Genomic DNA, 15,216 nt, shown 5'->3' with positions numbered 1-15,216 from the left:
GCATGATAATCCAAACCAAGACAGTGTAAAACGATTATTGGAGAATAATGGCGAAATAATCGGCAGATTTATGGATTATGAAAATAATTGTTTGCTAGAGCCCTAGAGGTGATAGTATGCCTTATTATTATGCTACTCTACCTCTCTTTAAATCCAGTTTAAAATGCAGCCCTACACATTGATATAAACCCATTATTCCCTCCACCTGCTTGATAGAGTGTAAGTGAGTTCACGGCAGTTCACGTACTGGCAGACGTCACTGAGTAGAAGGTTTCAACCATTATGAGCAGATAGTTTTAGTCGTCTCCTGATAGAAGCTCATCACTATGACTATTTTATTTCTCGTAAGCGGGAAGAGGCAGAGCTGCTCTCACAGTCTTGTTAGAAGATGAAGACTGAGGTTTCCTAATAGCTGCTCCCCCGTGGCTCCCCACTTTTTACTGTGAGTTGCGGTAAGTGACGGCCCTGTGGGAAACCCATTAGCCACTGGTTGTCCCTTTCGTTCCTTCTCTCTGCCTCCACCTTTTCCCTTTGCTTTTACATGTGGTAAAGACACACACACACACACACACATACAAACCTCTGCAGCATTCTCAAGACCGTTAGTAGCTGTCAGGGTTGTTTTGTTTTGACCAGCTCCCATAAGGCCAGTGTCTGTAAATCTCTACAGTCTTCGCACAGAAGCCATTAGTGGACGGTCGTACGGGGCCAGTTGCTTAATGCTCACATTGAGGGATGGTTACTGGGAGGGCGGCTGGAGGGCACAAAGGGCATAAAAAGTAAACCAACAAATGACCGAATCAATGCTTAAAGGAACAGTGTGTAACATTTCGGGGGATCTATTAGGAGAAAGGTAATATAATATTCATAACTATGTTTTCATTAGTGTATAATCACCTGAAATTAAGAATCATGTCTTCGTTAGCTTAGAATGAGCTCTTCATATCTACATAGGGAGCGGGTCCTCTTCACGGAGTCCGCCATGTTGTTCCTCCATGTTTCTACAGTAGACCAGAAAGGGAAAACCAAAAACTGGCTCTAGAGAGAGCTTTTCACTGATTTACGTTACCTGAAGGCCACCGTAGTTCTCTGACACCCTTGTGAAACTGCGGTAACAACCCAGTCTCACTCCCAACTTGTCAAATACCGCCGTTTGGGCAGCGCCGCACGGCATCGGAAACAGTATGTGAGAAACCCGACTTTAAACTAACTCCAATGTAAACCCACCGAGGTGTTATTCGACAGTCGGAGCAAGTGATATAGTATTGATAGCATAAGAGTGGATCGCTCAGTGTGGGCGGGAGAGTTGGTGGATGGGTTGAACAAACACAAGACTTTAAAAGTAACGTTGACTTATTTTGTCACGTCAGTCGTTAGTTATGTGAGTCATTAGTATCATCAGTCCCGTGAGTCGCTAGTCAGTGAAGTTAATGTCAGTCACGACCGTTTCCTAAACCTAACTAACTGGTTGTGTTGCTTGAACATTACTTCCTGTGAAAACAGAAGTTTATTTTGAAAGGAAACTATGCATGTAACGAGTGCATATTGACACGCTGTCCCAGGTCTGTTGAAAAGTAACATAAGAGGGGTACACTGTGCGTCGGTCTCCGATGCTGAGGGCCACTGATTAAGTGGCGGTATTCAACGAGTTGGGAGTGAGAATGCGTTGGCGGTAACGTGAGCCGCAGAGTGCAAAACTGTAGTACCACCAGCCGCCGTCTGACTTCCCTTGCTCCTAAAGTAGTGTTATTAAGGTAAGGATGGCCTCTGAGCGAGGTGGACGGCATTACCACGGTTTTATACTCGGCGGCTCAAGTTACCACAGTCTTTGAAAGGGAGGAGTGAGCGGAGGGGTACTCAGTTGGTTGCAATCTGCAACCACGCCCCTAGATGCTACCAAATACTACACACTGTACCTTTAAAATTCTGATATACGTAGATTTTGTTGACTTCATATTTGTGCAAACTGCATGTAAATTAATTAAATGTAAAATGTGATACCAAATATACATGATTTAATAGGATTAATAGGTACAGAGTTGTTGAGATGAACCAATTTTCCTTTGCTGAAGCTCAAGTTACTCTCAATATAGCCTAATTGTCTTAGACACACACACACTCTGTAATTAAGTGTGCATACCATCGCTGGACTATTAATGTGAAGTGTGTCCTCTTATCTTTTGTTCATTCGCTCATTATTCAGACACCTTTGTACACCGCGTTGGTGTATGTGTGTGTGCCTGCACAAGAGCACATAATCATCATCTTGTTATCTCCCTTTTCCACACATCTACACTAATTTCCATTGACAGAATTAATTACCACGCTGACGAACAGCACGCCGACCAAACCCATCATCACACACACACACACGCCTTGCATTATACAGCATTGTTATCTTGTAGGGAGATGTCACTTAAAATAGCACACTCAGCCAAAAATAGCGTAAGCTGGCAGAGCATGTCATGGGATAGAGACTGGTAAATTCTGATACACCTAAAATCACTGCTGTTCACTCAGGATCTTTACATGGCGTCTGCACACATACTGTGCGGACACCAAATCTGGCTCGTGCACATGTAGACATTGATGGAAACACCTTCAGATGCTGCTGTTTGGGGCTCAGTACTCAGTACTGTGGGTTTTACCCTGAATGAGCAGCTCCAGTGTGGATGTGGACTACAGCTATCCAACACGTTCTCATCTCAACTCATCACGTACTGACGCTTTGTCAGACCCCTCAGGGTCACTTCTCACTTGCATTAAACATGTGCTTAATGTTTTGAATTAAACAAAAACACTTGCTTAGGTTCGCGACCCGACCCCGGATAAGCGGTTGAAGATGGATGGACACTTGCTTAGGTTCAGGCAAGAAAACCACTTGGTTAGGTTTAGGAAAAACAACATGTTTGGGCTTAAAATTATTATGTTTTTACAGTGAAAATGTGACGAAGTTATGGACACGGGACGCGAACAGCGGTCTCCTGGAGGAAAGCCATGTGTTTGTTGGACCCATCCACCTCCCCTCAGGCCCCCTTTATGTGTCTCTTTCACTCTTTAAACTACATCACCACATCACTTTCCCTGTGCGTTTACTGTTGCTGCAGATAGGTTTACATTGTAGTTAATGGAAACGTCATACTGGTGCTAAAAGGTCCCTTGTGCGTCGGTATCGAATGCCGTCGGCCATGACAAAACGTCGGTATTTGACGCCCTGGGAATGAGAACGGGCTGCAATATCAGAAAAAAATGGCCATGACAGTTTTTCCTCGCCAAAATTTAGCACAGGTTTGAAGCGTTATTTAACCTCCTTCTCGACAAGCTACCGTAGTGTGACTGTTAAAGAAATTAGTGGCGTTAAAACGAATTTCCGTTAACGCGTTATCACGTTGATTTTGACAGCCTTAAAAAATAACAATAATGCTATCAGTCAAATTCATCTTTAACTTTGTTTATTGTGCATTTTGTTTATTTTTTGGCAAACGAATTACACTCAAAATACAAGTATACGGAGGTGGAGAGAGAGTCTGTAACCATTTAAGAGGCACTGGATTATTTACACAATATTATCATATGTGTATTATTAACATGATGTAAATATTTCATTTTTTAAATATCACAGTTGTCGTCAATACCGGTATATCGCAACACCCCTAATGTGGACCATCAGGAAAGCAGATCAAGCTTAGGGTTGCAGTTTCCTCTGAGACTTCACACCAGTAATAATTATTATTTAATTAATATGAACTGATTGCTATATATAACTCTATATCATGTAAAAACCAGCTCTCCAAATCTTTCCATCTCTCGTCTCTCTGTAAGACAGCGGCTGTACATGCTGTATGAGTATTCCCATTAGGTTGAAGAGAGTTTTCAAAGTGTCAGCTACATAGCAGCAGATGAATAATGCAGAGGAAATAAAGGGCTTTTTTCTGCACGGCAGCTACGTGAGCTATGATACATCAGATGCAGGTTGTAAACTGACGCTAACCTCAAAACGTCTGCTTGACTCGCCTTCTCTGTTGTGTGACTTTTGAATGATTCCTCGCTCGCGTTCACAACAATGATCCTTCTGCTGTTATGGGTTGTTTTTAAAAGTCATTTCACTTAACTGAGCTAAATATAAGTCTGTATATTTATAGTGCATATTAGATGCAATGCAATGGGCTGTGTCACATTCATTCACTCTCGTTAGGAATTAAATAATGTGATTTACATTAAGGCTATAAATAGATGAAGCTAAATTAGGGTTAATATATTATACATGTCCTCTCACAATTTTCTTTCTTCACCCATTTTCTTCCTCTCTTCCTTTGCTCTTCTCACACTCATCCTTCCTGCACTCTATAACCTCCCTCCGTAACACGCATGTCAGGCTTTTTAATGTATAAATTCAGCTCATGCGTTATCGTTTCCATTCACGTTCCTCCCTAATCTCTCCCTCTCTCTGTCTTTGTCAGCAGAATATTGAGTTGAGCCTGTGGTGCGTAATAAGCTCATATACAGTACAGCACACACACATATAAATACATGTCAAAAAGAAGAAAAGCGCACGAGAGAAAAAAAGGAGACAGAAGATTCAAAATGACTCCAAGATCGAGCTGGAAATCATGAATAACTAATAACATGTTCATATTCGGGCTGTTGGTTCACGGTGTCATCAATCACGGCCCTGTCTTTTCACTCCGCTGTAGCTTCATTAAGCTGATAATGAACTCTGGGCTGCATGTCAACCCGGCAATATGTGCTCCTATTCAAACTATGATTAAATAACCTCTCTGAGCAGCAAAAACTCACTCCGAAGGCTGTTCGCCGCCATCTAATCTGGCTGATGAATGCCTTTAGTTGCTACAAGTGGGGTTACTGTACACCACTGCAGTTTTCTCAGGCATGACTTCAGACATACCACAATATATACTATATAAATATCTTATATTTTAATACAATATTTTATAAAATGAACTTACAGATAGATAGATATATAGATGAACCTTTATTAATCCCCGGGGGGAAATTCAGGTGTCAAACCAGCAAAGCGCAGGAGAAGTACAGGTGTACAAATAAATTATAAAAACAATATCAGTTACAAAATTACTCAAATGTGCGTGAGCGTGCTGTTTGCGTAGATTCTGCTCCATAACAAATCCAAAATAAGAAAACATTGGTGAATGTCAGAATCTCTGTGAAAACTGGTTAAGTGGGTTTTTAGAAGAAATTTTCTTCTTAAGAAATGTTGGTGAATGAGGCTCATTGTTTTCTGATGATTTAACAGTCTTGCAGTAATGCAGTTATTCAAATAAATCCGACTACATTCGATAATATCAATCAGTGCTGTAAAATCTGTGTGTTGTAGTAGTAAGTAGCAATTTGACACATCAGAGAAAGACATTTACAGAAAAACAAGCAAAAAAACTGTATACACCGTAAATCACCAATAATATACATTCATTACATTAAATGATAGAGAATATATCTGTAGAAAATGAAATGGTTGTTCTACTTAGTGTGATTGACAGGAGAGATGATCAGTGGGGCAGAGTTTTTACCACCATAGTTCGGACCGGGAACACAGAATGGGAGGAGTTTCTCAGTGAAGCAGCAGCCAGTAAAGGAGTAGATAAGAGCTGCAGCATCAACATCATAGAAGGAGACCAGACCCTCCTCATAATCCACAAACACCCCCACCTTCTCAGGCTGAGACTTCAGGGAGAGACAGATTAAAGGGTCAGTACAAGCTTTGTACTTATTTTCATTCCTCAAACATATCGTCCAGTAACCGTTTTGAGGAGTCGATGTGATTTGTCCCTTCCTGTTGATGGACTCTCTGGCCACTCCTAAATCCCACTCAGTCTTCTCTTCAACCTGAACCTCGTAGTAACACCTTCCTGAAGAGAAACTCTGCTTTGCTAAGACACAGGGACAATCAAATCTCTCTGGGTTGTCTGGGAGATTCTTCTCTTCATCACCACAGTTTACTTGTTTTCCATCAGCAGACAGGAAGAGCCAGGACTGTGCTGTATCAGGATCAAGTGTCACATCCACTGCAGACTGCTGGACCCTCTTCAGCTCGACTTCAAACAGCTTCTTCATTTGTTTACTGAGCGTCTCCTCCAGCTGATTCACAGCTCTCACCACAGTCCCTTCATATGAAGGTGGACGAACACTGACTGAGTCCTTGGTGGGTGGAGCAGCGTTCAGGGACGTGAAGCTTTGGAGGAGGTGGAGGTGGTCTTGAGAGCGTGAGAGCTGCTCCACCTCAGCGCTTCTCTTCTTCAGCACAGAGATTTCCTGTTCCAGCTCTTCGATGAAGCCTTCAGCCTGTTTCTCTGCCTTTTTCTGCTTCTCTTTGATTGTATCGATGAGCTCGGCCTGGCCTCTCTCGACAGACTCCTTCAGAGCTGTGAAGACCTGAACACCATCTGCTATCTCTCTGTCTGCATCTTCCTTACTGAGCTCCACTGAGTGTTTCGTCTCCTCAATCTTCAGTCGTCTCTTCTGGATCATCTGCTGAATTTCAGCCTCCGTCTTCCCCAGCTCGGCCTTCTTTTCTTCATAGCCTTCTTTCAGAGGAATAACATCATGTGCCTTGTGGTCTAAAACAGTGCAGAGCATGCAGACACACATCTGGTCGTTCTTACAGAACAGCTCCAGCAGTTTATCGTGCTTCATACACATCCTGCCTTCCAGGTTCTCCACAGGGTCGATCAGCTGATGTCTTTTCAGACCTGGCGTTGTCAGATGAAGCTCCAGGTGAGTCTCACAGTAGGAGACCAGACACACCAGGCAGGACTTCAGGGCCTTCAGTTTGGTTCCAGTGCAGACGTCACAGGGAACTTCTCCTGGTTTGGCAGCTTGTGTCTCTGAGCTGCTGCTGCTGGCTTTCTGTTGAGCTGACTGTTTGAACTGAGCAGCCATCCCAGAGATGAAAGTATTGACCTGCAGCTCAGGTCTAGAGTAGAAGACCTTTTTACAGTTGGGACACTCAAATGGGACATTAGTATCCCAGTGTTTAGTGATGCAGGTTTTGCAGAAGTTGTGTCCACATGGTGTGGTGACTGGATCAGTGAACACATCCAGACAGATGGAGCACAGAAACTGATCTTCAGTCAGCAGACAGCTGGCAGCAGACATATCGACACTCTGAAGACAAAAAAACAAAACTGTGATTACATATCTTTTGATTATTTGTTTATTAAAATCAAACACAGTCTGCTTTTTTTTCTCCAGCGAGGGAAAGGGGGGTCAGAGGGCCAAGGTTTAAGAGTAACGGATTGCTTTTAAATGTAATGGTTGGAAAAGGTCAGCCTTTGCTTTTTATTTTCTACAAATAAAGAACACAACCCCCACAGCCACCGATGGACCTCAGTTAAACATTTGCCCTGAGGGGAACTTCCTCTCTGAGTGGAGCTGAGGTTTGGAGTTCAGACAGGAAACAGTTAATTAACTCAAGCTAATGCTAGCTGTGATTGTATTCTGTCTAACCTTAACTAGCCGGAGTTCAGTCACTGTGGGTTTCCTCTGTTTTGTATTTCTGGCAACATTCACATGTTGTTTTGATCTATTCTTTAAACAGATGTAAAACAGTCAGATTCTGGTTTGAACTATATTTAGTTAGTGCATTTAGGGTCTGTAGGTCAGTGTACTCACCAGTGTTTGTTTTGCAGAGATTCTGCTGTGTTGTTGATTCAGTTGAATGTTTCTTTAGAGAGAAACAGAGATGTATGTCTCAACTGCAGCTCTGCTGTCTCTCAGACAAGCTTCCGCTTTCATACCAGGAAATGTGATGCTACAGCTCTCCTCTTTCAGTGTTGTTCCACCTCTCAGTGGCCCGTCGCCAAACAGGGAGTGGTGGAGGAAGTATTCAGATCCTTTACTGAAGTAAAAGCACTAATACCACACTGTGAAAATACTTCTGCATTCAAAACCCTTTCTGAAGTAAAAGCATTTAAGTATTATCTAAAAAATGTAATTGAAGTACTTAAAATAAAAGTAGTCATTGAGAAGTAAAATGTTCCCTGTCAGTGTTTCACTATTATATCTGATGTTTCTGGATTAATATTACTGCTGCATTAATGTGCATGTTGCATTTTAACTCCTTTATATCCTGTTGACTAGTTTAATCTACAGCAATGCATCATGGTCTATAAGATCATCGTGTGTTTGTAGCGTCGCTGTCCTTTACTGACTGAAAAGTTTCATGAGGCTGTGATTATCCTGAAGGTCACCACAGGTCATTTTAGTTTTAAAAAAATGGTCTTAATACAATGAAATGGCTCCTACGGGGACTAACATCATCACACATGAATACAATTGGACTCATTGGATCCACAAGAGTCTCAGCTTTACAGTGAAACACAATTTATGTAATTCAAAGACTGTTTAGGGACCCCAGTATGCAGAAATGCACCATTTTAGAATAGGAGAAAATAACACATTTATACTGCATGCAGAAAACTGCATGTTTTTTGCCAAAAACTGCATGGAATTATCATAAAGTGGGCATGTCTGTAAAGGGGAGACTCGTTGGTAACCACAGAACCCATTGTCATTCACATATCTTGAGGTCAGAGGTCAAGGAACCCCTTTGAAAATGGCCATGTCAGTTTTTCCTCGCCAAAATTCCTTATGTTTTCTAGTTTAATATGATACCCATACCCTCACTTTAGCTCTAAAGAATCTGCTACAGCCTCTGAAAGACAGTAAAGTCGGTGAGGATTGCGGGGTCTCAGGGGGTTAAATCTGTTATGGGGAGACTGTGAGCTATTACATAATCTACCAATCTTTCTGTCTCCTTCCGTAACCCCCCCCTCACCTAACTCGGGACCCTTTGCTCTTCCAGGTGATAAGCTGATTAGTGAGATGAAGATCTGCTGTCACAGACAGCGGGAGGTCTGCTGATGAAGCCGAGCCAAACCCTGTCTGTCTAAAACACTGATTGGTTTTTGCAGTCTGCCCCGCGCAAGTCTGAGGATTCGGTTGAAGATTATCCCACTACGGGTTTCCCAAAAATCATTTTAATGTTGAGATCAAATTCATTCCCGGAGATGACCAGAATAAAGCAGTTGTTTTTTTAGTAAGTGCGTGCATGTTGTTTTTATAGATTAAACTGGCAATAAATCACAGCAAAGACTGTAATAACATGAAATATTCATTATTCTCTCCAAAGCCTAGTTTTATAAAGATATATTACATATTCTGGACATAATGGCATCAACCATGAAGTCCATCATTTGAGGTAAATAACCCTAATTTGGCAGATGATACAGAGTCCCTCGATGCAAACTGAACCATTTTAAGAACTCGTTTGTGCCCACCTCGACCTCAATTTTTAATTTTACTAATGTTTCTTGAGGCTAAGGGTTGTGCAATAGCGCCATGGTGTTCTTCTTATTCTTATTTTTATCTTTTATTTATTCTGTTTTTAGACAGTTCTTGTGCAATATGAGTATGTGCAATATATGTTGTTTGAGGTTTACATTGTTTGTGTTTCTCTGTTTACATGTGGATTGTTGTTTGTTTCTATTTATTGATGCTGCTATGACATTCTGGATTAAATAAAAACCCAGCAGGGCGTGTTCAGTGACAGTCCCATATATATAAATAATATAAACTGTATATATAATAGTCATCCAGCGGTGCAGGTTAAAGTTGGGTTATTTTTTAACTTAGCAGTTTTTTGAGTGTAGCTCAATAACTACTCATTTAAATGTTTGAGTTCATCTGGCAGTCACCATCTGGAGCTGTCAGAACGTCTGAGCCGTAACCGCTGGATGTGTCTCATCTCTCCGGTAGCGTCCATGTCTCTTAGTGTGACTGTAGCATCAGGTCCCTCGAAAACTCCCCAAACAGACGTTGTAAAAAGCTACGAGATCTTTTCTCACTGACTGGATGTGACGTCAATAAAAGCCCTCTGAGACAAACTTGTGATTTTGGGCTTTATAAATCACACTGACGTGACTTGTCAGTACACTTCTGCTGCTCCACACTCACACAGGCTTTTTACAGTGTCAGAGCCGGGTGAACACAGCTGCAGCTGGTAGCATTAATAAAGGGTAAGTTTGACTGGGATGTGCCAATTAACGAGCACTGACGTTAATACTGTCAATTTCTGTCACCCATTAACTAAATCAAAGTAATTTACTAAGTAATTTAGTATATTAGCTGCAGCTGTGTTTTCTATGATATGGCAGCTCTGTGAGGAGCACACTACAGTAAAAAACGTGAATAGTTTGACGGTTAATTAACATATTTACGCTGTAACCTTCCTAAATTGAAGGTAATTTGTTGGTGGTGTGACGTCAATATCATGGGATATCAACTCATCAATGTCCCACTGTATTCAACCTTCATATGCCGCCTTTATGTCATATCTTACACACTGTAGCTGCAAGCATCTGGTCCACGTCAGACTCCGAGTTGTAATTCCAAGTCAGAGATATTGAGAATTTCTGAAAGCGTGAAAAGAACTACAGAAATGTCAAATAAAATAACCTGTGGAAACATGGATGCAAAGCCAGCAACTCTGGCAGTTACAGTACAGATAAATAAAATCATAAATTGACACTCATACAATTAATTCAGCTAATCGAAAATAAGCGATATAATGTTTGTTTGAATCTGACTTTACTTGTTAAACCTGTATCAATTATATACATATCCAGCAGACACGGGCAACATTAGCATCATAGGCTATATAAGAAGTGGACGTAGTCACCGTTACGTCACCCGTTGGTTTGTGGACTGCCATTTTGAAACCTCAAGTTCGGCATTTTGGTTTTTGACCGTCGTCATCTTGTTTTCTTCCAACCAGAAGTGACACGAGAGGGTGGAAATAAGTACAACTGAACACTGAATAAGATATTTTTAAGTGACCAAAATGTTAATATTAACTTTCATGAACTGACAAAAACACGGACAACTCCCAGACCGGACAACGCTGTGGTAGCGACCTGTCAATCACAAGGTAGCAACACCATTTGACTGTAGATGGGACCATTATTTACTAAATGAACATCATGCTGTATTGAAGAAGACTTGAAACTGGCGATTGAGACCATAAACTCATGTTTACAATGTTCACTGAGGTAATAAATCAAGTGAGAAGTAGGCTCATTTTCTCATAGACTTCTATGCAATCAGACTTCTTTTTGCAACCAGAGGAGTCGCCCCCTGCTGGATGTTAGAAAGAATGCAAGTTTAAGACACTTCAGCATTGGCTCCACTTATCAGACCTGGCGGTTGTTGACTGGCTTCTACTAGCATAACACAACCAAATCTTTGCATTGTGGGTGATGTAGGTTTAAAAAGACTATATCTCTGGCTCTGCTGCGTAGATTTTGATACTCTTATTTAAAATGTGAGTCCAACAGTTTCATAGAAGTGCAATTCTAAATCGGGGAAGCACTCTTTTAACAAATCACTATATGAAACATCATAAAAATATAGCAAATTTAGGCTAGAACTCCATTTATATGCTGTAACTACAATGCTTGCAGTGTCAGATATTGCTTGAATGCAGAATTACCTCCCAAAATCCAGCTCACTATAAAGTGATTCGCTAACTTCTGAGCTTGGAAGAGATTTGAGACACAACATTGACTGTATATGGAAACACAGCTGTTAGTTCTAGCCTGGGGGGTAAAAACTCAGACTGTTTAGGCTTAAAATAGGTACTCTTGAACTAATTTACAATCACTCTAAGCAAAACCAAGACTGGGTTCAAATCCAAAAATCTTCAGAGAGGATTTACAATTTATATCAGATCATCAATAAGCGCATTTGAGTGTGTTATGAAGCTGCTGTGTTTGTTTAATGCAGAGAACGTAGGAAGAAAAGGGAAAATATTGGCCAAGAAGAGAGCAATTTCTCATTTTTACTCTTCAAGAAGTGTTATATATCATTTTATGATTCACTGATTCTTCGTGTGGCTGCTGGCTGAACTCCTCACAAAACATAATGCATCAAGTTAATGTTTTTATATCTCATATGATGTGACATGAAAACCAACTCTGCATCCCAACATCACTCTGAATGATGAGTGAAGGATCTGATTGGCCTCAATGCAAACAGATCGCAGCGTAAACAAAGTCAATCCTCATCTAGGGCACACACTCTCCATCTTCTACCCGTTCTCCAATATCGCTATCTATCCCACCGTCTTCGTCCTTCACAGCCCTCCCTCGCAGTTTCATCATTGTCCTCTCCTCCTCTTCCTCTGCTCATTTGTTCCCTCTGACATCCCCATAATGTCTCTTTAATTTCCTCTTTCACCCTTCACCCAAGCATGCACCCATCCATCCATGCCGCTTCCTCATCTGCTTCACCTTCCTCTTCATCACTCTCCCTGCCTCGTGCGTTCATGTCACTGAAGTCGGATTAGAAATTCAGGGGTTTTTAACAGAAATTGGCCTCTGCTTGCAAATTTTAAATCAGCTTCTCTGTATCTCTTTTTCCTCCCTACAGCTCCGTCTCTTCGCAGCTCTCACGCTCCATCCATGCGTGCCATCAGAGTCCACTTTATCATGCTGAAGCACAGAGGTTGAAAGCTAATTAATGAGGCTCGTACTTAATACGTGCTCAGCCATGATTTCTGTGTCACGCGAGTCGGGCAACAGAATGGAGGAAGCGCATATTGCAGCCGTCAGCCTTCCTACTCATCTTTCTCGTCTTCATCTACTGCACTTCATCTTCTGTCACCTCCATCTGTCCTTCTTTTTCTTATTTTTTAGAATACATTATTTCTGTGCTTTTTCCTTTATTTTTGGTGTGTTTTTAGCTGAATTCAACCACCTGTTTTTGGTCGTTTTACGGCTAACAGAAGTCTTTCTGACATTCATTTATATACTGATTAGAAAATAGTACCATATTTACTGTACGTTATATGCATACTGTATATAAGAAGTTGACGTAGTCACTGTGACGTCACCCATTAGTTTGTGGACGATGGTTTTGAAGCCTTGAGTTTGGCATTTTGGCCGTCGCCATCATTGTTTTTTGCAACCAGAAGGGACATGAGAGGGTGGAGCGAAGTACAACCGAATGCCTTTACAGACATGCCCACTTTATGATAATCACATGCAGTTTGGGGCAAGTCATAGTCAAGTCAGCACACTGACACACTGACAGATGTTGCTGCCTGTTAGGCTGCAGTTTGCCATGTTATGATTTGAGCATATGTTTTATGCTAAATGCAGTACCTGTGAGGGTTTCTGGACAATATTTGTCATTGTTTTGTGTTGTTAATTGATTTCCAATAATAAATATATACATACATTTGCATAAAGCATCATATTTCTCCACTCCCATGTTGATAAGAGTATTAAATACTGGACAAATCTCCCTTTAAGGTACATTTTGAACAGATAAAAAAAATGTGTGATTAATTGCGATTAACTATTGTAATTGATTGACAGCCCTAATATTTATGTAATGTAAGTTATATAAAAATTTGTTTTCTAAGGTAAAAATGCATTTCTGAAAATATAGTTGATTCCTGCTTTGGTCATCGGCCTTGTGAAGATCACTGAAGGTCAAAGTTGATCCACTAATTGTTTTTTTTCGTTTTCTTTTCTCTTTTACTTTCCATTTATCATCTTTTATAATCACTCTTCCTCCTTAAAGGTGAGCTATGTCACTTTAATACTGACTCTGAAAGGCAAAGTACAGTAAATAGCCTCATTTGAGAGACACTCAACCTCGTTTTCATGGTAGTCATTCAGACAGATAGTGCATAATGACTTGGTTAGTGTATGTGTAGAGAGAAAGAAAAGAAAGGGAAAATCGCACTCCCCCACTGATTCAAGTGATGTTTGCCTCCTCTAAATGCATATTGGCATTTTTTGATGTGCATCTACATAGTAGAGGAAATTGCTTTTTCTGAAAGCAAGCCTATTTTCTGTGACTGCACAGTGGGTGAAATTGTTTTGTAAGAACATGCATATATAGGTTATATTAATTTCCTGGTCTTGGATTATACAAAGGATAGTGCATGTTTCTGTTTTTTTACTGGTTCATTCTTGCTTTGTTGTTCTTTGTTTTCTCATCATTTCCAGCTAAAGCTGCTATGACTTCCCTTCATCACTGCCGCCCCCGCCCTCATCGTGATAGCCCGCTTCACCACTATAGACACAGCTGCTTTACCTTAACGTTTCATCCAGCACATGCATGCACAGCATTACAGACAGCTGATACTGTATCACATATAATATTCATCTATTGCCATTTTAACATCAATGAAGAGCTGAATATTGCAGCTTTAATGTTGCTAGACCTTCATTTTTGCTGTATGCTTGTCTACTCAGCTTCCATCCAGTCTAAACGGTTAAAAAAAACATAAACCAAGAGGCTGCCCGCTCACCCCACACAGGATTTACTCTCTCTCTCATCTGTTTGCATATCTTCTGGTGTCAAACAAGAGCACACTCACTATACAGTCACTGATTTCCAAATGAACCCGGCTGAGTCCTACCAACATCACTCGCATTAATAATGCACGACGAGGAGAAATATGATGTTGAGACGTAATGCAAATGTGTAAAATATACATGATAAAATATTCTAATCATGCAGCAATAGTAGCACACAGAGACAGACAGATGACAGCACATGTTTTGTGTATGCAGCCATGCATAAGAACCCACATCTCCAGCCCTTTAACCTCACACACACACACACACACACACACACACAGACCATCTGCTGGATGAGCAGATGCAGGCTAAAGGTGTACACTGACAGTCAGACTGTGGTGTTGTATGCGTTGTCCTTGCTGATGGCCTGCAGAGTGTCCCAGTGATTCAAAAGAGGCTGGAAGGCCGACATATGCTGCAGCAGACTGCACTGTGACAGTCAATCATTTATTCCTGCTACGTGTTATAGTATCTGTTACATATTAAACACAGTATACTGTATACACTGACCTCATATTAGACAAACAATTGGGAATGAATATGTATGAATGTATAATGTGCATACGGAGGGATTGAGTGTTGCCTGAGTAATCTACGTGGACGCTCCTTCATCTCAGTTCAGTTCAACCCGACACAAATCTCACTGATACTGTATTTCTCCCACTTCTTCCTGACATTCAGCTTTTTCCTGTTGCTGACTCATGTGTCCATCTGTCTGCCTATCTTACTTCCATCACCCTGAAGGGGAAGAATTATTGATGGCGCTCTGGCTCATAGCAATATCCACAGTCAGATGACTAACTGCTGA

General features: G+C 41.1%; 1 protein-coding gene across 1 annotated transcript; it reads right to left on the bottom strand.

The window, feature by feature from the left end:
• Nucleotides 1-4,976: 4,976 nt before the first annotated feature.
• On the bottom strand, nucleotides 4,977-7,785 carry LOC119491867 (E3 ubiquitin-protein ligase TRIM21-like). Its single transcript, XM_037776127.1, has 2 exons — nucleotides 7,648-7,785; nucleotides 4,977-7,140 (listed from the first exon to the last, which is right to left on the bottom strand). The coding sequence occupies exon 2, from the start codon at nucleotides 7,129-7,131 to the stop codon at nucleotides 5,497-5,499; it is 1,635 nt and encodes a 544-aa protein (XP_037632055.1). The 5' UTR covers nucleotides 7,132-7,140; nucleotides 7,648-7,785; the 3' UTR covers nucleotides 4,977-5,496.
• Between the last annotated feature and the right edge of the window lie 7,431 nt (nucleotides 7,786-15,216).

The sequence above is a fragment of the Sebastes umbrosus genome, chromosome 7, assembly GCF_015220745.1.
Source record: "Sebastes umbrosus isolate fSebUmb1 chromosome 7, fSebUmb1.pri, whole genome shotgun sequence".
In the NCBI taxonomy this organism is placed as follows: Eukaryota; Metazoa; Chordata; class Actinopteri; order Perciformes; family Sebastidae; genus Sebastes; species Sebastes umbrosus.
The sequence above is the reverse complement of the archived record's forward strand: the minus strand, read 5'-3'. Positions and strand labels throughout refer to the sequence as shown.

Coding starts and splice junctions, on each gene's coding strand:
- LOC119491867 (XM_037776127.1), bottom strand. CDS start 7,131: ATGTCTGCTGCCAGCTGTCTGCTGACTGAAGATCAGTTTCTGTGCTCC.